This window comes from Podarcis liolepis, assembly GCF_965112155.1.
Source record: "Podarcis liolepis genome assembly, chromosome: 6".
NCBI lineage: Eukaryota > Metazoa > Chordata > Lepidosauria > Squamata > Lacertidae > Podarcis > Podarcis liolepis.
In genome coordinates this window covers 51,063,000-51,084,292 of record NC_139559.1, presented here as the reverse complement: position 1 = coordinate 51,084,292, position 21,293 = coordinate 51,063,000, and the positions used below count along the sequence as shown (strand labels likewise).

General features: G+C 42.1%; 1 protein-coding gene across 6 annotated transcripts in view; it reads left to right on the top strand.

Moving 5' to 3' along the window:
• Positions 1-1,876: 1,876 nt before the first annotated feature.
• Positions 1,877-21,293, top strand: part of ERI3 (ERI1 exoribonuclease family member 3) — a 204,508-nt gene continuing 185,091 nt past the window's right edge. Inside the window, exons 1-3 of one of the 6 annotated variants that reach the window (XM_083509723.1) lie at positions 1,975-2,002; positions 2,506-2,549; positions 4,858-4,927. In XM_083509723.1, the coding sequence (XP_083365849.1) occupies positions 1,990-2,002; positions 2,506-2,549; positions 4,858-4,927 (127 nt within the window). In that variant the 5' untranslated portion in view covers positions 1,975-1,989. Of the gene's footprint in view, positions 2,003-2,144; positions 2,550-4,857; positions 4,928-17,361; positions 17,467-21,293 lie in introns of those variants that run through there. The other 5 variants (XM_083509722.1, XM_083509721.1, XM_083509724.1 and 2 more) reach the window with 5 other exon arrangements.

Genomic DNA, 21,293 nt, shown 5'->3' with positions numbered 1-21,293 from the left:
ATATGAAAAATGCAGTATTCACCAAACCATTAGAACACCCCAGTGTCAACAAGCAGGCAAATGAAGTTTGGGTAGGAAACTTTAACTAACAGTGTGCTTGAGCTCTAGGTGGGCGGGAGTGTAATTTATTGTGGGCTTTAATATGTCTGGTGCCGTGATGAGAAAATGTCTTTAACAAGAGCTGTAAAAACAAAACTTCTTTATGTGCAAAGGTGAATCATCTGGCTGCATAGAACAGTGTATTTCCTCCAAGACTCTGTCCTCATAGGCACAGCTGCGCATGCCGCTGTTGCAATAGAAGAAACCCCTAATGATATAACAAAGCCTCAGATGCTTCAGTCTGAAGCGGGAACTGCTGAGCTGGTAATTCTGAATGATGTACGCAGGACAGCCCCTGAATTAGGGCAATCCAGTGTAGTTACAGTTTAAAAGTTATTGACTTTTAAACTGGAGAAAAACATATTATTGGGGGGGGGACATCTGGCTGGGGGCTGAATGTAGCTCCCCAGGCATCTCTATCTGGCCTTTGGGACTCTACTAGCCTACATCCTATTCCCATGCCATAACCCCTCTTATCAAGCTACACCCCTCACTGGCCCTGCCCCACACCAAGCATTTTTGCCTGGCTGGCATGTGTTCTTAACTATGACAACACCTCTTGTTTGCCTTGATGGAGAGATGTGTATATGGAAAACTCTGACTTTTTGCATGGCTGGAAAGCAGCTTAGTGTTCCAAGGTAGGAATCACCAGCATTCCTCCACCTGCTTTTTTACTTTGGCCTTGCCTACCACTGGCATTTGCCTGCCCCGCCCCTGGCTTGGCTGACAAGGCATGTGGGATGTCACTGACCATTGTCTTCTCCATCCCACTGTCCATGGCTGCCTGCTGAGGCCCTTATCTGATGGATGTGCCAGAGCACAATGCATGCTACAGCCAGGCTCACTGCTCAGCACATATAGTGATCAAGTGTGCACTGTGAACGCTGAAAATGCAGCTCCACTGCCTCAGTCATATGGAGGGGGGGACACCTGGCACACTTAGAATAGAATCATAGAGTTGGAAGAGACCACAAGGGCCATCGAGTCCAACCCCCTGCCAAGCAGGAAACTTCCCGAAAACGGAAGCAAAGGTGGCATGTGCCATACAATACAATGAGGTGCTGGTGTGGTAGATGCCCATGGATGTCAGCCTGGCTGGGCAGGAGTCTCTCAGACCAGGGCACCTGAAGGGGAGACGAGAGAGGAGTGGCTTTGCACTCCTTGGTACTGCAGGATAGTACTGCCAGGAAATACTTTGGGGCATAAAGCTGCCAAGCCTGGCCTCAATAGACTGTCAAACCCCCTCCTGGCCTCTTTGCCCCTCTGACTCACATGCCCTGCCCCCTACTGATGACGCATTCCCTCCTGCTTGCTGCTTGCCCTCCTCTCCTCCCTCAGCTCAGGGCATCTGTCCAGGTCTGCACCTTATCCCACTCTGCCCTGCTGCTCCCTGTTGCCTTGGACCTCCCTCCTGCTAGATGCCTGTCTCCCCCCCAACCCTTTGTTTATCCCACAGCTAATGTTTCCCTGAGAGTGTTCATGCGCTGGGCTGGCGATTGCCACCCAGAGCGGGTTGTCGCTCCTTCCCCAGTCCGTGATAGGAGTTTGCCTGAGCTGAGCCAAACCTGTTTCCTGCAGCAGTAGCTTCCACTTCTGTAAATGTTTGAAGTTCTCCATTTCTGTCTGACCACCACCCTGCTGTAGGAAAGGCCCCTGCAGCAAGGGTGACTAGGCCCAGAAGCAGAGCCTGTGAGAAATGCAGGAAGAGACCTGCTGAGCGACCCCTAGTGTTCAGAGAAGGCAATCCCTATTTAAGCACCCCTGAGAATAAACTAGACACAGAGAAAACCGTCCTAAGGGAGGCCTTTCCAGAAATCAGAATGCACAGTTCCTTGGTTCCTTCATGGGAGGCGGTGGTAGGGGAGACTTGGTTCCTTTCTGAGGTGCCATATGGGGAAAGAGGGTGAGTTTGGCCTCTCAGCAACACAGGGATTCCTTGAGATAATCAGCATCTATTGCATATCAATCTGTGAAATCCCAAAGACAGCCACTTAGAAATAATAGTGCCCACTGCAAGTGTGGTTGGTTGGGGGTGGGGTGGGCAGGAGTGAGGTTCATGAGGGTGTGCTTTCTTTGTGCTGGCATGGCAGCCAAGTATAATTCCTTCCTTTCCACCCCTCCTTCCCACATCATGGTGATAGAAAGGAAGCACATCCAGAGCGGCTCCAATCTTACCTTGAAGGTCTCCTGTGGAGAAGGCTGCCTAGGCCTTAATCTTGTTTCCGGTTGCAGCACAGCTCCTGCTGCTGCTGCTGTTGTGGTTGTTGTTCCAGTTGTTGCTGTGTGGTTCTGTTTGTCTTTTGGTTGTGAAAGTCATGTTGGTATTCAACCTAGCAGACCCTTCCCCACCTGCAGCACCTCTCCTCCGGCCTGGGCACTACTTAACCCCTCCTGCTGTCCTAACAGAACTTGAGACAACACTACCTGAAGGACCAACTTCTGCTGTGAAGGTAAGAGAAAGAACAGAAAAGAGAGCTTTTGGAGGTATCGCTGAAAAACAAGCAATGGGCCCGGTCAGAATATTTTTTAATAAGGTTGTCCCTGGTGTCATGAGGCCTCTCTTAGACATATTTTCTGGGGATTTCTGGCTGTGAATCGTTCACAGGTTTATTTGAGGTGACTTTCTGCCTATTGAGGTGGACAGCAGCATGTTACTCTGAATGTAAAGAGAAAGACATAAATAGCAATGAAGAAAGAGGGTAATAAGAAAAATATTAAACTGCACAGTGGAAATCCCAGGAGGATTACTATTGCAATAACTGACCTCCAATATAGTGCCATTTATTTCATGCCATGGCAGGTTTATAGGTGCTTGTAGGGCTGCAGACGAACACCAATTTGCCACTGCAGTTTGTTTTGATAACTGAAACTTTCAATAAATCTGTATTAAAATCAAAGAGAAAATTAAATAGACCCAAGTTGGTGGCATGAGGGATAAGGTAGCACATTACTACACTGGCCTACTCAGTCAGGGACATCTGTCTCTTAGTTCAGTTGCAGGTCACAATAGTAATGATTGTTTGAGATCCAGGGAACATCCCTGAATGGCAGGCATCCAGCAATGATGCACAATGCAAAAGGAAGACCTGTCTGCTTTTTCAACAGTACAAATGGCGATGATATGATTATGATTAAATATATATTCATCCCAAAGGAGCCTAGAGTAGTAAACAAACAATAAAACAATAAATGCATCTTACAAACAATTCCAATTGAAGTAGAGACTGGGAAAATTCTCTAAAATGTGTGGGAAAACCATACTCATATAACCAATGTGCTGAAGTCTAATTAATGCATGAAGCGGTTTATATCATACAGTAAGCTGACCTGCCAGGCTTGGCTATGTCCACTTCCCCACTTAGGAGGAACTAGGTAATCAAACCTTTCTTTCCCCCCAGTCTACCTGCAAACCTCAGTGTGTGAAGAAGTTTGAGCCAGTTGTTCCAGCTCAGTCCACACAGCGCTCTCTCTCTCTCTTGAGTTTGTATACCAATAATTTAGGAACTTTCAACACATAGTAAGCTATGTTTTACTGCATGTGCAACTATTACTGAATAACATGAATCTGACCTTTGTAGAGTTTGTAAGTAAACCATTTTTTAACTTACAAAACGTGGTCTTTTCCTATGCTGAGGGAAGAAGGGCACTTTGGAAAGAAACTTTAAAAAGGGATATTTTAGAAATCATTATAAAGTGTCTATTTTAAAGGTCTAAAAGTCTATATTTCTCATGTTTTACTTTGCTGCATATTTTGTGACTTAAAATCTCTGCTGGGATTGTCCCAAATGTGGCTCGCTGATTGTGGAATGCTTTCCCCAGGGAGTCTCACCTGGTACCTTTGCTACATATCTTTAGGCACCAGGCAAAAACATTCCTCTTCTTCCAGGCCTCTAGCTAATTAAACAATCTATGGTCTTTGAAACTGGGGCGGGAGGGGTATTGCTTTTGTTACGTTGTGTATGTTTGTATTTTTATATTGTGAACTGCCCTATGATCCTTGGTTGAAGGGTGGTATAGAAAATGAATGAATGAATGAACGAATAAATGAATGAATGGCATCCAGGAAAACACACACACACACACACACACACACACTTGTACCAATAAAAGGCTTGTTGGAAGAGATACCGGTAAGTCTTTCATAGGCACAATACAACAGAGACTGCACCTAATATTTAAGGGGTGGGAATTCCAAAGGGTTTGTGCCACAACACTAAAGGCTCAGTTCCTTTATTATGCAGAATGGACCTTCTGTTAATATGGTACAGTATAAGCAGGAGGCCATCACTTACAGAGTGCAGTGATTGGCTGGATGTATAAGGGGTGAGATGATCTTTCAGGTATCCTGGTCCCAAACTGTATAGGACTTAATGCATCAAAACAAGCCCTACAGCTTTTTGGCAGCCAGTGGAATTCTTTCAACAGCAGGGTAACATGTTGGTGATATTCTGTCCCAGCAAGCCGTTGAGACACCACATTTTATACCAGCTACAGCTTCCAGACTAACCTCAAGAATATTACAGTACAGTAATCCAACCCAGAGGTTATCAGCACACTGACAACAGTGGTCAGGCTATCGTTAGCAAACAGTGTTCCTCCTGCCCCGGCCAGTTTCCACCTGAGCCACATCAGAAGGCAACCTCCAGATGATACGATGAATGGATACAGCTCAGTTCTAAAGGACAGAGTTTTGCTTTTTCTGTGAGGAACATCCAAGGGACTGAAACAGTAGTCTCTTTCATTCCCCCCCCCTTCCAGATTACAGATCTCACTTTAGAAGGATTGCAACGACTATCACCTTCCTACCAACTCAACAGCAGGAGATACGGTTAGTCAGAAAATGAGAAGTTGAAGTATAGAAAAGTACATTGGCAAATGAACGCATGGCCAATCTGCGTTGATAGGGGCCACAATTTTGCTGAAGAATCTGATTCCTTCAAGGTTGATCAGGCTCTACCATAAAATCAGTACCACAATTAGTACTTTTCAGTTGTGGAATACATGAGCTCAGGCACAAAAATAAATATAACATTAAAGTGTGTAACTCTCCAATCACATTATTCATTTTCCACTGCTTTTGAGAGCAGCTTTGGTTAAGATTTAATATTTTGGCAAAAATGTGCCACATATTGATTCAAGATGGTGAGGTCCACCAAGGCTAGATAAAATCCCTCTAATCCACTATCCCCTGGTTGGCCATCCCTGAAATAATGGAACAATTTATTCATATTGTCATTCCCTGCTACCTCCCTCCCTATCCCTACCTCTCCGTGCAGAACCAGTAACATTTAATAAATCATATATGAAGACACCTCCCTTGTTAGGACAATGGCTGGTCTACTCAGGGTGTTAACCATGTGACTTCTTCAAGCCCTGTTTCTTGAAATGTTGAGAGCAAAATTGTAATAGCAAATTTAAGACCATTATACAAACAATAAAAACAGACGTACAATTAATATTTCATAAATGACTGTCCTCCTCTGATGGAAGCTGTATGCATCTCAATGCCAGTTGCTGGGAATCACAAGTGGGGATAGAGTTGCGGCTCTCAGATTTCTCTTTTGGTCTTTGCATAGGCATCTGGTTGACCACTGTGAGAACAGGATACTGGACTAGATGAGTCATTGGTCAGATCTAGCAGGCTCTCCTTATTTTCTTATGACTCTGTCACACCACAATGAAAGCCGTATTTAAAAATAATAATCAGTAGGTGCTTAAATATAATGATACTGGGTGTCTGTCTAATTTTAGCTGAGAGTTGATTCCAGGGTGGTGGAGCTGCAACACTAAAAAGCTCAGTTTCAAGTACAAACTAAGTGCATCTCTGGGGCATGTTGTACTCTTCTCATCTGAGAAGTTGCTAAGCAGGGATACATTTATTACACAGATTTATTTATTTCATAAAATTTATATACTGCTTGATTCTAGAAAGAAAACAAAAACAGACTAGTTTATAAAATATATGGGGTGAGGCGGTCACTTAGGGAACGTGGTCCAATTTTGTATTTTGCTTTTTTTCTGCTTCCCAAGATCTCCAAGAGGAGGGCCTTCTAGTTTTGAACCAAACTTTACAAGATAAATTAATTAGCCCTGGGGAAGTTCCCAACCAAATCTCCCCATATCTATAATTTGAGGTAATCATGCTTCTGGCTGACCAACAATTATGCTTTGTGTTGCACAAGAAGGGTGCTCTTGAGAAGCCTTTAGCCATGGAGTAAAAATGGAAAGGCAACATAATCCACATATGACCAAAAAAAAAAAAAAAAGCAATACAGCTATTTTGTGTATGATATTGTTAGGCATACCTTGATGTTATCATATCTCTGGAATCCCTTCATAGACTAAAGAGCTCTTTTAGATGAGCTGGTAAACTTAACATAACCTGACTGAGGTTGACTTAGTACAGAATTAGCCTAGCCAATTTCAATTCTGACACAAAATAGATGCCATATTTTTACCACATATTTAAATCTCTATAACTATTCCCTGTTGTGATTTTGAGAATGTAACTCAGGATGGGAAAATGAGAAGGTGGCTCTTATGGGATACACTTTTGTTTGTTATGACTGCTACGTCTAGTTTTAAAAAGGAGCTGAACTGATGTGAAGTCCATGCATCTTTTCTTGATTATTCAAAGAAGATTTCCAGTCTCACAATAGCCCTTCTACATGCAGTATTATTCAGGTAACAAGGGAAAAAAGTGTGCTGAGGCTTATGGGTATCTAGGCTGAAACCATTAGATTACATATAAATAGTACTGATTAAAAATAAAATAAAGTTTATTCAGCAGAGAAAGGAAAAGTCAGGCATATCTGAAAATAAAAGAAACAAAAAACACATTCTCAGTTATAAAATCTATTTGTTTAGACACTTTCCTTGGACAGGACAATATTTTGCAGCCTGATCCTTTGGATGCTTACTTGGAAGTAAGTCCCTCTGTGTTCAGTGGAGCATAGGATTGAAGCCTCAGAGTCACAAAGCAGCCTTTTTACCAAATGCATGAGTTCTAGAGAGAAAAATCTAATATCTGCCCTTGTTAAGTCTAAGTAAAAACTTGGATTAGTTACTCCTCAATGCACTTCCATCACCCTTTTGTACTCAGATTCAGTGTGGTTAAAGAATGGTAGATGTTGATCTTTCAGTGCATAATTATGGATGTAGAAAATATTATAATCTCTTTTCATGATTGAATATGGAACCAGGGAGTGGTGTACATATGGCATTTCTCTCACTCGCAACCTTCAGGCTCCTGGCAACCTGACCCATTTTTCCTTTTTTACGCATTTACCCACAACAACTCATATGAGAGGAACTATGAATTTAGTGGAACCTAGTTAGTTACTCTAAAACTAGTCTTCATCCTCATCCTGATTGTCTTTGTTATGCATTTAAGGTGTATTTCACTTTGCTGAATATTTCATATTGACTGCCATTTCAGAATAATAACAAGAAGAACATAAAATAAATCAGTTCTCCCCTCTCTCCATTTACCACCTAACCTGATGACGTTATGGAGAACTCAAAGGCTTGCACATTATTTTGCAATATTTTGATCAGTCTAATTAAGGTATTGGCCTAATATGGACTTTTCCATTTTTCATGCTACAGCCATTCTCAGGGGTATTGGACAGATCTGTGGGATTGCATCTTCTTTCTAACATCAACACATAGAAACACCTTTCCTCTGTGACAGTTATTACTGATGTCACTTCCCATAATATCTTGGTGGACATTAAAGCAGCAGAAAAACTGAGGAGAGAAAATAGGCAATAAATATCTTCAAAGTAATGTCTCTAAGCCAAACACATTGCAGTTAAAGGCATGGTTGCAAGAAACAACAAGAATATAAAAATGTTCACTGTGAATATTAGTATTCCCTCCAAGATGGTTAATTAGTCCCACTGGCAAAGTTAGGAACTTAAGGATTTGGTCCGACACATTATTAACTTGTTAAACAGAACATAGCATAATATAAGATTTCTCCTTATGGGTATTACAGACATCATCACAATATTTGTACTCAGCCAAAGTGATTATGCTGGCATACGGAAACTGTTTTCAGAAACAAGACGGTTGTGTAATCCATTCTGGCTGATGCTGAAGCTCTTGAAGAGCTCTAAGTTTAATTCTCCATGGGATAGTACTAAATTTGGTGGGGGACCTATGGCAGACCACCCTGGCCTGAGGCAATGGCAGCCATCGGTTGCAATTTCCTGTGCTTCCTAAATCCCATCCCAATTTCTCAGCATAGGACCAAAACTGCCAAAGAGCATACAAAGCTCTTCAAGTTATTCCATCTCTTTCCCTGTTTTTCACCCTCCCACTGACTTGAGTGTTGTTGAGATACGAGATCTTGCCCTTATTCTGCCAAATTATATTACCTCTTGAACATATAACTTTATCTGTTGTAACCCTTACGCATAATTTTAATTAAGCTGCTTTAAAACAAAGCCTTTTCTACAAGAGGACTCCCCCCGCACCAAATCTGGCACAGTTCCTGTGCTTTTAACAGCTTTTCTTGATATAGGACCCACCACAAATCCTTCTTTAAGAGGCCTCAGATAGTGGAGGACGTTTGCTCCATACTCTATTTTTCATCCAGAAGAGCCATAGTTGGCTCTTTGGTCTTCAGTTCCTTATAACGGCTCTGGCCAATCCTTATGAAACCTCTCTTGCCAAATCCCATGTAATAATCAGAGGTCCTCCAGGATTCCAAGAGAAATAAAATGCATCCAAATATTTCGTTCTACAATCCTACAAACTATAGTTTGGAAGATAAAGCATTACCTGAGGGATTGTTCAAACCACAGTGTGCAGCAAAATGTTTGACAAATCAGGAAGTTTTATTAATCAAACCAATGTGAGGGGAGAAAGCGGGGAGAAGAGAGCACCTGCCCATAAAGTTCATTCCTAATCCTCAAACCAAACCATTGAACAGAGAATTAGATGTCTTCCAATACATAGGATGCACTGCCAGTGCCTATGACTGACTGCCTGGTCTGCCCTGCCCACATTTAATTCAGTTTGCCTGTTCCTCTTTAACCCTTCCTGGTATGACATAGGTTGTAACTAGAGATACTACTGCACCTAGCGTGGAGATAACAGGAGTGGGCCAAAGATAGTAGCCAGACAGTCAGGAATCATAGGTTCAAGCCAAGTTGAGAATAAAATAAAAGGTGATTACATGGAAAATGTAGATGAGAGGTTAGGCTCTGCAAAATAGATGCCAGAAATAGAACCAAGAAAATATAAGAATCAGGAATAAGAAAGTGCACAGTGTTAAAGTAGTGAAGCAGTAAAGCAGAATTAGCACAAACTTGTTGTATTATGCTATTCAGTACTCTGCTGAACTACTGTTTGGCATATTGCTTTTAACAAATTAATAAATACTGTGTTGAAATGATTATGATATTTTAAGTAGTTTTATTGGGAGGAGTTTGAATTCTGTACCACCTTGAGCTCCTTGGAGGAAAAGGTGGTACTGTATGTTAGGGTGTGAAACCTAAGACGCTGGCAAGTTAGCAATGTGGTGTGACTTTAAGTCTGCTCTGCAAAGAGAACTGTTGCTGGTGGCGCAGCGGAAGCGTTTACTGGACCAGTACAAACTCTCTTAGGTTATGGATCCTTCTACGTTTCTACAGCTGTATTGTGTGCAGAGAAAGTGAAAGCAGCTTTCGGATGAGAGAAGACCGGCTTGGTTGTAAATCCAGCTCTAAAAGGCTTCAGAGGAGGCTGGAGGCGTCTGAAAAGTGAGTAAGACAAATCCCAAGGGGAAATAGAAGAAAGGGCACACAGAGGGAGTAGCAGCAGACCCCAAGAATGGCAGTGGAAAATTTCCAGGTTCCCTTTACAAAGTTGAACTCTGCTAATTACGTGCAGTGGTCTAAGAGGGCTCAAGTCTGGTTGGAAGCCAAAGAAGTGTGGGCTGACTATGTCCAGAGGCGAAAGCCGTTTGTGGCTGTTGCAGCAGATGCCACAGCAGAGCAACAGGCTGCTGCACATGCTCAGAATAGAGAGCATGATAAAATGGACACTAAAGCTAGATGCATGTTGATGGCATCGATAGACGATTCCCAATTACCTCATGTGGAAAATTTAAGGTCTGCATTTGAAATTTGGGAAGCTCTTAGGCGAATTCACCATAGAGCCACGCCCGGAGAGAAGGTGAACATTATACGTGCTTTGTATGAGTTGAAACTGAAGCCAGGGGATAGTGTGGTTGAACACACGTCACAGATGACTGAGTATTTCAACCAACTGTCATCTTTAGGTGTGAACTTTCCTGAAAATATTAAAGTTTATACTCTGCTTAGCAGCCTGCATGCAGGGTTTGAAAACTTAGTACTAACTTTACAAGTTTTGCCAGAGGACCAGTTGAATATGAATTATGTGACTGGTAGATTGTGTGAGCAAGAATATCAACATCATCGAAAACGTATTGATTCAAATACCCCAAGGGTTGGATGTTCAGATAATTCCCAGCGTGGGGAAACTAGCAGGCAGAGCTGTAAGGAAGCCTCACAAGTGTCTGCTATGGCCAGCAAGTCATGTTTTCGATGTGGCAGCAGGTTTCATTTGATAGCAAAGTGTCCAGAAAAGCAACAGGAATTTCAACAGTCCAAGGCCAGTTTCCGGAGCTACAGGGGAAGACGACGTGAGAACTACAAGAATCAACGATCCAGAGGGGGAGCAGGTGCTGATAAGGGACTATCTGCAATGGCAGCACAACAGAGTCCTAAAAGGAGCCAACAAACCTTGAAGTGGATAATTGACAGTGGAGCAAGTCACAGTTTAGTTCCAGCGACATCTAGTGGCCACTTGATGAACTGCAAGACATTGCCAGTTGCAAAAACTGTGACTATAGCAGACAATAGTAAACGAGAAATGAACCTTAAAGGCACAATTTATGTTAACTGTTTGCAAACTAACCTTCCTGTTTTTGTTCTTCCAGGAATGAAGAATGGACTTTTGAGTGTGTCATGCCTGGTAAAAAGTGGTTTTAAGGTTGAGTTTGAAAATGATGTGTGCACCATTTCGAAACAGGGGAAGGAGCTAGTTAAAATTCCCTGTGAGGATGGGCTTTTTGTTTTGGATGAAGAGCAGTTAGCAGCAGGTAGATGTTCAACAGGTGAAGCGCAAGCTAAGTGTGTAAATAAGGCTCCTCATACAGGTTGTGCACATCTACTACACAGAAGGTTGGCTCATATATGTTTTAAGTATGTAAGCAAGATGCCAGATTTAGCTGAGGAGTGTAACATTAAACCCTGTCCAAATTTTCTGGATTGTTGTGCTTGTAAACATGCTAAGGTTAAGACATGTAACTATCCTAGATCTGATAGAGTAAGCAAGAAACCCTTTGAACTTGTGCACACAGACGTGTGTGGCCCTATGCCAGTCAAATCGCTTGGAGGTGCGAGATTTATGCAAATTTTGGTGGATGACTTTTCAAGGGCTAGTTGGGTTTTCTTTCTGAAAGAAAAATCACAAGCAGCTTCCATCCTGATGGATTGGATTGAAGAAGTCGAATGTAAATTTGACACCAGGGTACGTAAAATACAATCAGATCGTGGTGGGGAATATGTGAACCACACGCTGGAGACGTGGTTAAAAAGGAAAGGTATAGTTCATAGACTTACCAATCCCTATTCACCACAGGAGAATGCAGTTGCCGAAAGAAAATTTCGAACATTACAGGAAGCCATTGCTGCTTTGCTGTTTGATTCTGGACTTCCACAGCGTTTTTGGGCTGAGGCTGCATTGTATGCGAATTATACTTTTAACAGAGTGTACAATAGCACAGTAGGCAACACTCCTTACTTCATGCTATTTGGAAAAAAACCAAAAATTGATCATCTAAGAGTTTTTGGATGTCGTGCTTATGTGCTGGTGCCTAGGGCACAACGTAGGAAAGGTGATCCTAGGTCTAAAGAAATGTTTTTCTGTGGTTATCAAGCAAACACAAAAGGTTGGAGATTTGTGAATGTAGAAGGCAATCAAACGAAAATCACAATCAGCAGAAGTGCGGAATTTTGTGAACAGGATAGTTGGAATAAAATTCATGGAAATCCTGACATACTATTTGATGTGGTTAACAGTAACAATGAAACTCAGGCCCCAGGGCAGGTATTAGTTCCAGAACAGACTGAGGAATTTGAGTCTGAGGACAAGGGTGAGAAATCGCCTAGTTCACCCAAGTCTGTAAAGTCAGAATCTTCTAGCTCTAAAAGTTCACCTGTACAGCAAGAGAGACGTGTAAAGTCAGAATCAGAAAGTTCTTCAACTACTAGTGACAAACAGGTGACGACTAGTGATTCTGGGTCAGAGGGGGAAACTGAAGGAACATCGCAGGAACTGTTAAGGCGTTCTAAGCGTGCCAACAAAGGTAAACCTCCTGAAAGGTACCAAGCTATTAGTGTTTGGGCTGGTTTGGCAAATTGCGAACCTGAAAGTTTTGAGGAGGTTGAACAATTACCCCAGGAGGAGGCCAGTAGGTGGCGTGAGGCCATGCAAAAGGAGTTGAATTCTATGAAAGAACTGGGTGTGTTTTCCATCACCAAACTGCCAGAAGGTACCAAGGCAGTAAGTTGTAGGTGGGTGTACAGGATAAAGACAACAGCGATGGGGAAACCAGAGTACAAAGCAAGGCTTGTAGCTCGAGGTTTTACGCAAAGAAAGGGGTTACATTATTCTGAAGTCTATGCACCCACTTCAAGGAGTGAGACCCTACGGGCACTATTAGCAGTTGCTGCTCAGAAAGGGTTCAAAGTGAATCAATTTGATGTCTCTACAGCTTATCTTCATTCAGACTTGGCTGAAGAGCTCTATATGGAGCTACCGCCAGGATTGAAAGTTGGTAAATCAAATCAGGTATGGAAACTACATAAATCTATTTATGGACTCAAGCAATCTGCTCATAATTGGAATGAGTGTTTGAATGACGTTTTGGTAGGCATTGGTTTTAGCAGGAGCAAGGCTGACAATTGCTTATATTTCAGAAATTCAGGAGATGCTCAAGAATCTTTGCTTGTTTATGTAGATGACCTGATTTATACTTCAAAGACACAAGAACAAGTAAAAAAACTAGCCAAAGAGTTAAATAAACACTTCAAAGTTAAGAATCTTGGTGATGTGAAGGTCTATCTTGGTGTTCAGATAGATAGGACCAAAAATGGCAGTTTCCTACTGAATCAAAAAGGCAAGATATTGCAAATGTTGAAAAAATTTAACATGACGGAGTGTGCAGGTGTTAGAACACCAATGGAAATGGGTTTTGTAAAAGACAATGAGTTCAAGGATAGTGCTGAATTCAAGCGTGCTGAAATCTTTCAGTCAGCACTGGGAAGCTTACTTCATCTTTCGCAATGGAGTAGACCAGATATTGCTTACGCTGTTAACTTACTCAGCAGAGAAGCTTCGAAACCGAGTGTAAATGCATGGAAAGGAATTCAAAGAGTGTTAAGATATTTACAATACACCAAAGATTTTTGCCTTGAATTATCTTCGGAAGGACAAGCACAGATTACTTGTTGGGCAGATAGTGATTGGGCAAATTTAAAGGATAGAAAATCAGTGTCTGGCTGTGTAATAAAATTTGGTAACTCTCTGATTGGGTGGAGATCCAAGAAACAGAACCTGATTGCTTTGTCGTCAACAGAAGCTGAGTTCTGTGCCTTATCTGAGTTATGTAGAGATCTAGAATTTTACAAATGCTTGGCACAAGAGATGTATGAAAAGGCCATCACTCCAATCACTGTATGGGGTGATAATCAACCGTGTCTTAAGTTAGCACAAAATGGGCAGTTTAAAGGTCGTACAAAACATTTGGATATCCGCTTTCAAAATGTTTGTCAAACGGTAAAAGCAGGAATTGTTAAATTAAATTACTGTCCCAGTCATGAAAATCAAGCTGATGGTTTTACAAAACCGCTTGGGTTTCAGCGGCATGAAAACTTTTGTGAAGAAATGGGTCTGAAGTAATTTTGTTTTTTGTATTGCCAGCGAGAGGGGGTGTTAGGGTGTGAAACCTAAGACGCTGGCAAGTTAGCAATGTGATGTGACTTTAAGTAGTCAAGCTCGTTAAGTTGTTAAGTTGCTCAGTATATAAAGAGTGTTTGTTTTCTCTGCCTGTGGGGCGTGAAACAAAAATGTCCGAAAGCTCCGGAGGTGTTTCTGTTATCTTTCTGCAATAAACCTGTCTTTGGAAAGACAGGCTTCCCTGTGTCGTTATTTCTTTGCTGCTGAGACTTTGAAGCTTGTACTGCAACAAGAATCTCTGCACTGGACTTAATTAATGCTCTGCAAAGAGAACTGTTGCTGGTGGCGCAGCGGAAGCGTTTACTGGACCAGTACAAACTCTCTTACTGTATACAGTACTATTTTTCTGGAAAAAGAAGTGTATAAGGGAACACCTCCCTTGTTCTCTTATAATGGCAATAGGAGCCATCTATGAGGTGTCAGAACTGAGTTCCAGTGAACTGCAGCTGAAAAAAGTCCTGGTGGTATATAAATGTAATTAATAAATATGTAAACTGCCCTGGGAATAATTTTATTTTGAAAGGCGGTATATATATTTTTAACCCACATTTTTCCTTTCTCACGTCTGTTCTCCTTGCTACATTCAGATGTGGAAGAGGGGAAAAGAAGCTGTTACTGAAAGATATGCCCATTAGGGGCTGCATCCAGTGCTAGTCCTGATCAGAGTAGACCCAATTAAGTCAATACGCATGATCATATTAGATCCACTAATTTCAATGGGTCTTCTCCAAGCAGAATGTAGTTGGATATATTGCTGGTGCTGAGGGGAGCACCAGACCAGAAGACTGCATCTGTCACCATCTTCATTCCTCTGGGCTGAAATGCAGAGTCACAAGCTGAAGCAATGTCAGGAGTCCAGAGGCACTGTGAGGGAATTAAGATAGTAGTGATGGTTTAGGCACAGGTCCCTTAAATGACTGAAGGTGTAAACAAATACATTTGAAGGAGAACAGTGGGCCTTGTGGGATGCGGGGATGCTGGGGCCACAGCATTGACCTGATGGTGCCACACACTGATACTGGACCTAGCAGAACACTAGACCATGCCAGGAACTTTACTACCAGCATTAGCCCTCTTTATTCCTCTGGGTCTATGTGTGTACAGAGAGACAGAAAGGGAGTTGAGTTTTGCTGGAGATAACAATGAGACCCTTTATTTCTCAATGCCATTCTGTCTTCTTTTTTTGGGTGTGTGTCAAACATAATGAGGCGAGAGGTAAGCTCCATTTCTTACCTTTCTGTCTACATTATGTTATGGGTTCCCCTCTCTGCATCATAACATATTTCTGCAGCTGTTTCTTCCTACCTAAGTCCCTTTATCCCTACTGAAATTCATTCTGTTAGTTTGGGCCCAGTTCTACAATCTCTTAAAGTCATCTTGAATCCTGATTCTGTCTTCAATGGCATTGTGGGTTAATGCTATTCTAGTATAGTGTCCTGATCAAGGGAAGTAATAGTTCTGCTCTATTCTGCCTTGGTCAGACCACACCTGGAGTCTGGGTCCAGTTCTGGGCACAACAATTTAAGAAGGATATTGACAAGCTGGAACGTGTGCAAAGAGCAACCAAGATTATAAAGGGCCTAGAAACTAAGCCTTATGAGGAATGATTGAGGAAGTTGGGTATGTTTAGCCTGGGAAAGAGAAGACTGAGAGGAGATGTGATAGCCATCTTCAAATATCTTAAGGGCTATCACAGGGAGCAAGCTTGTTTCTCCCTGCTCTAGAGGGTAGGACCCGAACTAGTGGAATCAAGTTATAAGAAAGGAGATCAAGACTGAAGATCAAGAAGAACTTTCTCACAGTAAGAGCTATTGAATAGTGGAAGAGACTCCCTCTGGAGGTGGTGGACACCATCAATGGAGGTTTTTAAGCAGATGTTGGATGGCCATCTGTCATGTATGATCTAGTTGAGATTCCTGCATTGCACTGGGTTGGACTAGATGACCATTGGGCTTGCTTCCAACTCTACAATGCTATGATTCTTTGAGCCTACAGAGTTTCAGATGTTGTGGTTGATTTACTGTTGTGTTCCAACCTGTTGGGGTATAAGATTGCTATTTAAGGCTGCAATTTTCTGAGAATAAGCCCCATTCGGGTAACCTCTGAGTATCTGTCTATATTTGCACTATCCAGTGAGATTGGGGGTTATTTGGTAATTTTGCTATTTTAGATTATTTTGATTTATGTGTTGTATTTATTTTGTTTGTTTGTGTGTGTGTGTGTCCCACTGATATGCTGGTTGCCTCTTTGGGAGCCTTTGGGCCACAAAACAGGAGAAAAGTAAATCATAATATGACATAATACTACTGTATTAGATTGCAATCCTAACTTTGCTTACTGGAGAGTAAACCCTATTGAATTTAATAGGATTTACTTCTCAGTAGACATAATTAGGATTGCAGTCTTAAAAACTAGGTTAGGCACATCTTCAATGGGTAGCCACAAAAAGCCCTGCTTCTCACCTTCCATTAAAAATGGGAACGTATCCTACATATGTTTTATATTTTCCTCTTACTTATTAAGTAGTAAAAGGGATGTATTGCTCAACAGTTTTAAACTGTTAAAATGTTACTAGACTGAAAAGGTACAAAAAAGGTAGATAATAAAGAGGCATTAAATATAAATATAAAATATACAAAACCACTGACACATGGGGATGCGCTATTCTCTTATCTAAAAGGGTGTTATCCCAAGGAGAACAACAACTTAAAACTCTTGGTTTATCCCCTCTTTATCCCCTCTTAAATTTAAACTTTATTATATACATACTTTATGTTTGCATTACATAAAACTTTTAAAGTTAATATTTAAAGTACAAAAATATAAAACTTTTTAAAAAATTCACTACCATATATTTAAATACACATAACACACTTTTATCGGCTATTAACCCAATTCTAAATATGCTTACTTTTGTGAGGCTTTCCCCAATAAAGATAAATGTCCTGCAACGAGAAGTCTAAATTAAAACAAAGTGCTTGGAATCTAAAATTCAAAAGATTTGCTAAAGCCAAATCTGAGCGCACATAATGATATGAAACCCGTGTGTTAAAAAGCAGTTTCCGTGCCATAACTTTAATCTCCATTCCAAGGGTTCCTGCCTTCTCTGGAAGGGCGAGCTCCGGGATGCTTCCAGCCAGGCACATCTCCCCTCCTTGCTGAAAGGTCTGAAAACTACATTTCCCACGATGCCACAGGAGAGAGCGGCGCGCGGCAAACTCAGTGTGCGCATGTCCGAATCCAGGAATCCCGCCCCTTAGGGCGGGAACCGCAGTTGTGGTTGGTTGCTACGGCTGCCGCTTAGAGTGAGTTCGAGGGTCAGAGGGCGCGAAGGTGAGTGGTTGCTGTTGGGGACTCGTGGTGCTGAGGGATGGGGGTGGCCGGGGCCGTCCTGGGGGGCGGGGGTGTCGGGTGTCGCTAGATAGGGAGATACCTAAGGGGCGTGGAGCTGAGGGGCGTGTTGGATGGGGCTTTAAGGGCCCGCTTGGGCCCTACGGCCAGGGTTGGGGGAGCTGAGCAGGCGGCATTGGGCGGCAGAGCTCGGCCTGGAGCGACGGGCTGAGGGGAATCTCACCGAGTATTTGGATCAAGGGGCGCCGATGCCCCTGTCAGCGCGGGCGGGACGCGCTTAGGAAACGGAGTTACCAAGATCGAGTGGGGGGATGGGCTGAGGTAGATGCAAGGGAGAACCCAGCAAGGCCTGGTTGGCAAAGGTGCATTAGGGGGTGCTGGGCCTGTGCTAGCCGGTGTGTGCCCGCGTGCCTTTGAGCATAGAGGAATTTGCATAGGAGACTGCGAACACGGAGTAGCAATGCCGTGGTTTGCGGGGAGGGGGCTGGATGCCTTTGGTGCAGTATTTTCCCCCTGTGCCTAGGATCTTCTTGTAGTGTTGAGACACGAGGGTATATCAGATCTAGAGGGCAGATTGCATTGGGCCAGGGGTTGGAAGCAAGGGGATTTGGTTTAATTGGGTTATAGGTTGTTCCTATACTGCACAAAGGATCTAGCTCAGCCTTCCTCAACCTTGGGTCCCCAGATGTTGCTGGACTACAACTCCCTTGATCCCTGATCACTGGTCTTGCTGCCTAGGGATGATGAGAGTTGTAGTACCACAACATTTTGGGGACCCAAGGTTGAGAAAAGCTGGAGTTGGAAGAGTGAGGCAAGAGAGGTGTACCAGTGTAGAATTAAGACTTGGGTCAGAAGTGATGCTGCTATGTTTAGGTTATGTCAGGTATGGATGCATTGAGAATTGAGATCTGGTAGAGACCAAGCCAGAATCTAAGGCAATAGACTGTAGTGACAGGAGGAATTGGGGTGATGGGTAGATTGGGGTTGTTAATTAAATTATTTCTTTTGAAATATTTAAGGGTTGTATTTGATACAGCTGCAGGTGTTCCATGGAATTCTAGAGTTGGAAAAAACTAACCATTTAATCTGTATTCACACACATGTATAAATTGCACCAGTAACTGAGGAGTAGAAGCATGGATAGGTGGTAAATATTAAAATATATAAAAGTGGGTATGTGGACTTTGGGGGAGTATACTTTTGGAGAAACACAAGGACAAGGAGCCTGCCACTGCACATTTAGGCTGCAATTTTAAACCATTTACCAGGAATTCAATCCTGTTGAATTGAGTGAGATGTCTTTCTGAGTAAAACATTGTTGGGAGGATCACTCTGTCAGTACTTGCCTTCACAGTGTACACTGTTTGCCACATTTCCATTTATAAGAATCTCACATAGAAATGCATGTATAGTGGTACCTCGGGTTACAGATGCTTCAGGTTACAGACGCTTCAGGTTACAGACTCCGCTAACCAGAAATAGTACCTCGGGTTAAGAGCTTTGCTTCAGCATGAGAACAGAAATCCATTAGCTATCTTGCTCTTGCTGCCGCCGCAGCGCGATTTCTGTTCTCATGCTGAAGCAAAGTTCTTAACCCGAGGTACCACTGTATTGATATATTGATGGAGAGGTGTGAGTTAGCATTCTTTCTAGCTTGCCATGATTCTTGAATTAGATTTCTCTGCTATACCATTGCCAGGCTTGTGTGATGTTGCCTCTAGTTCAGTGGCTTCCAGAGTTTGTTTCCACATTAATTTGTTTGCTGAACAATATCTTTGTGTGTTGTAGTGTACAGTGGTACCTCGGGTTAAGAACTTAATTCGTTCTGGAGGTCCGTTCTTAACGTGAAACTGTTCTTAACCTGAAGCACCACTTTAGCTAATGGGGCCTCCCGCTGCTGCTGCTGCTACATGATTTCTGTTCTCATCCTGTAGCAAAGTTCTTAACCTGAGGTACTATTTCTGGGTTAGCGGAGTCTGTAACTTGAAGTGTTGGTAACCTGAAGCGTCGGTAACCCAAGGTACCACTGTAGCTGGATTGTGTGTTTAGTCACACACTTACTTTGTGTGTGGTGTTGGACAATCTAGTTGGGCCTTACAATCATTCTACATGAACTAAGAACACACTCCAGAATGCGCCAACACTTAATACACAGTTGTGGGTATACTGTGCTTCAGGGAATCTTAGCTTTCATTATTGATTTTGTCATTGAGAATTTATGAAAAGTTTTGGGGATCTCTACAGCACAATTTGAAAGCTACACAGGTTAGTCTTGAGGATCTAGCAGAGACATGGTTAACTGAGTGTTGTACTTTATCTCAAATGGGATAGTGGGTGGCTAGGAGGAGGAGTTTTGTTAGGGAGTTTCTCAAAATAGTTGCCTTGTGAGACATTTTTCTATTTACGTAGTGTTACTTAAAACATTTTTTGTAGTCCTTTTTAATGCTCAGGACACTTGTATGTAAGTTTGGCATGTGAGATTTTGCTCATTATATTGTTTGAAAAATAATCAATGTGCCAAAAGTTGTTAAGTGAATGGCTCACTGAGGAGTGGTAAGAAAACCTGTGGTTTCAGATATGCTCCAAGCATACCTGAAGCTAAGTTGATTTTTTAAATAAAGTTTTTAACCTGATTCTTCAGTTATAGGATCGAATATTTACTTACATATTCTATTGCTTTACAGTAGGTCAGTTCTACATTTCCTGCATATAAAATGTTCAGTGAATTCTATCCTTTGACCATCATAATTCACTTATTCAAAAGATAGCTCACGGGTGCCAGTAGGGTTTTCTGTACCTAGTACACTGCATGTTATTTAGTCCCTCCACCTTACTGGCAAGAGGCCATTGATTTCCATAAAATTTGTGAGTTTATCATAGGCAAACGAGTGACCACTTTGCAGGTGGTACAGAGGGGCCAGATAAATTAGGGGCCACATACAAGTGCTAAGATGTTTAACTGACAGAATGCCATTAGTTGAGGCTTTCCCCGCAACTGTATTTCCACACTAGAATTTCTGCCTGCTGTTAAATGCACAGATGCCCTGCTATTCCTCTATACTAACTGTAAACCAGGGTAGTTAGCCATTTTGGCCCATAGCCATATGTAGGATTGTGCCTTATAATGGAAGTTACTGGAATCTGGACTGTATAATTAGATGCAGAAACCTGTTTTAGTAAAAAGAAAATAAATGTGATCAGCTACAAATATTCATATAGGTTTACCAAGCTGTTAGAATAACAATGTTGGACCTCTTCTCTAACCCCCCCACCCCGCGCAACTGAATCCTGTTCCAATACCTCTTTTGGATGAAGGATTTCACATTTGGTTTTGTTCCTTGCGAGAACATTTTAATGCCTAGCTTCATTTTGGTTCTATTAATTATGGTACACACATAGTTTCTTTGATGTAGGGAATCTTGTTTGCATCAAGAGACAAAATATAAATTGCACAGGGTTCCAGTATTTTGTGTTGGGGTAACATAAGGCCTGCAGGTGAAATTTGGCTCACTGGTCCTCCCCATTTGGTCTATGGCAAGCCATATTTACATTTATATGACTTATTTTTTATTTTATTTATGTATTTGTTTAGTATACCTTAGATATCAGGGCAGTTTCACAATGGAAAAATAGAAGATAAAAAACACAAAATACATAATAAAACGAAAACAACTTCCTCCCCACAAACCAGTAGCCTCCCCCCCAACACATTTAAAAGGCCGTAGAATATTAATCAGCCCAAAGCCTAGTTGAAGAGGAATATTTTTGCCTGACACCTAAAGGTGTATAATGAAGGTGTCTGCCAAACC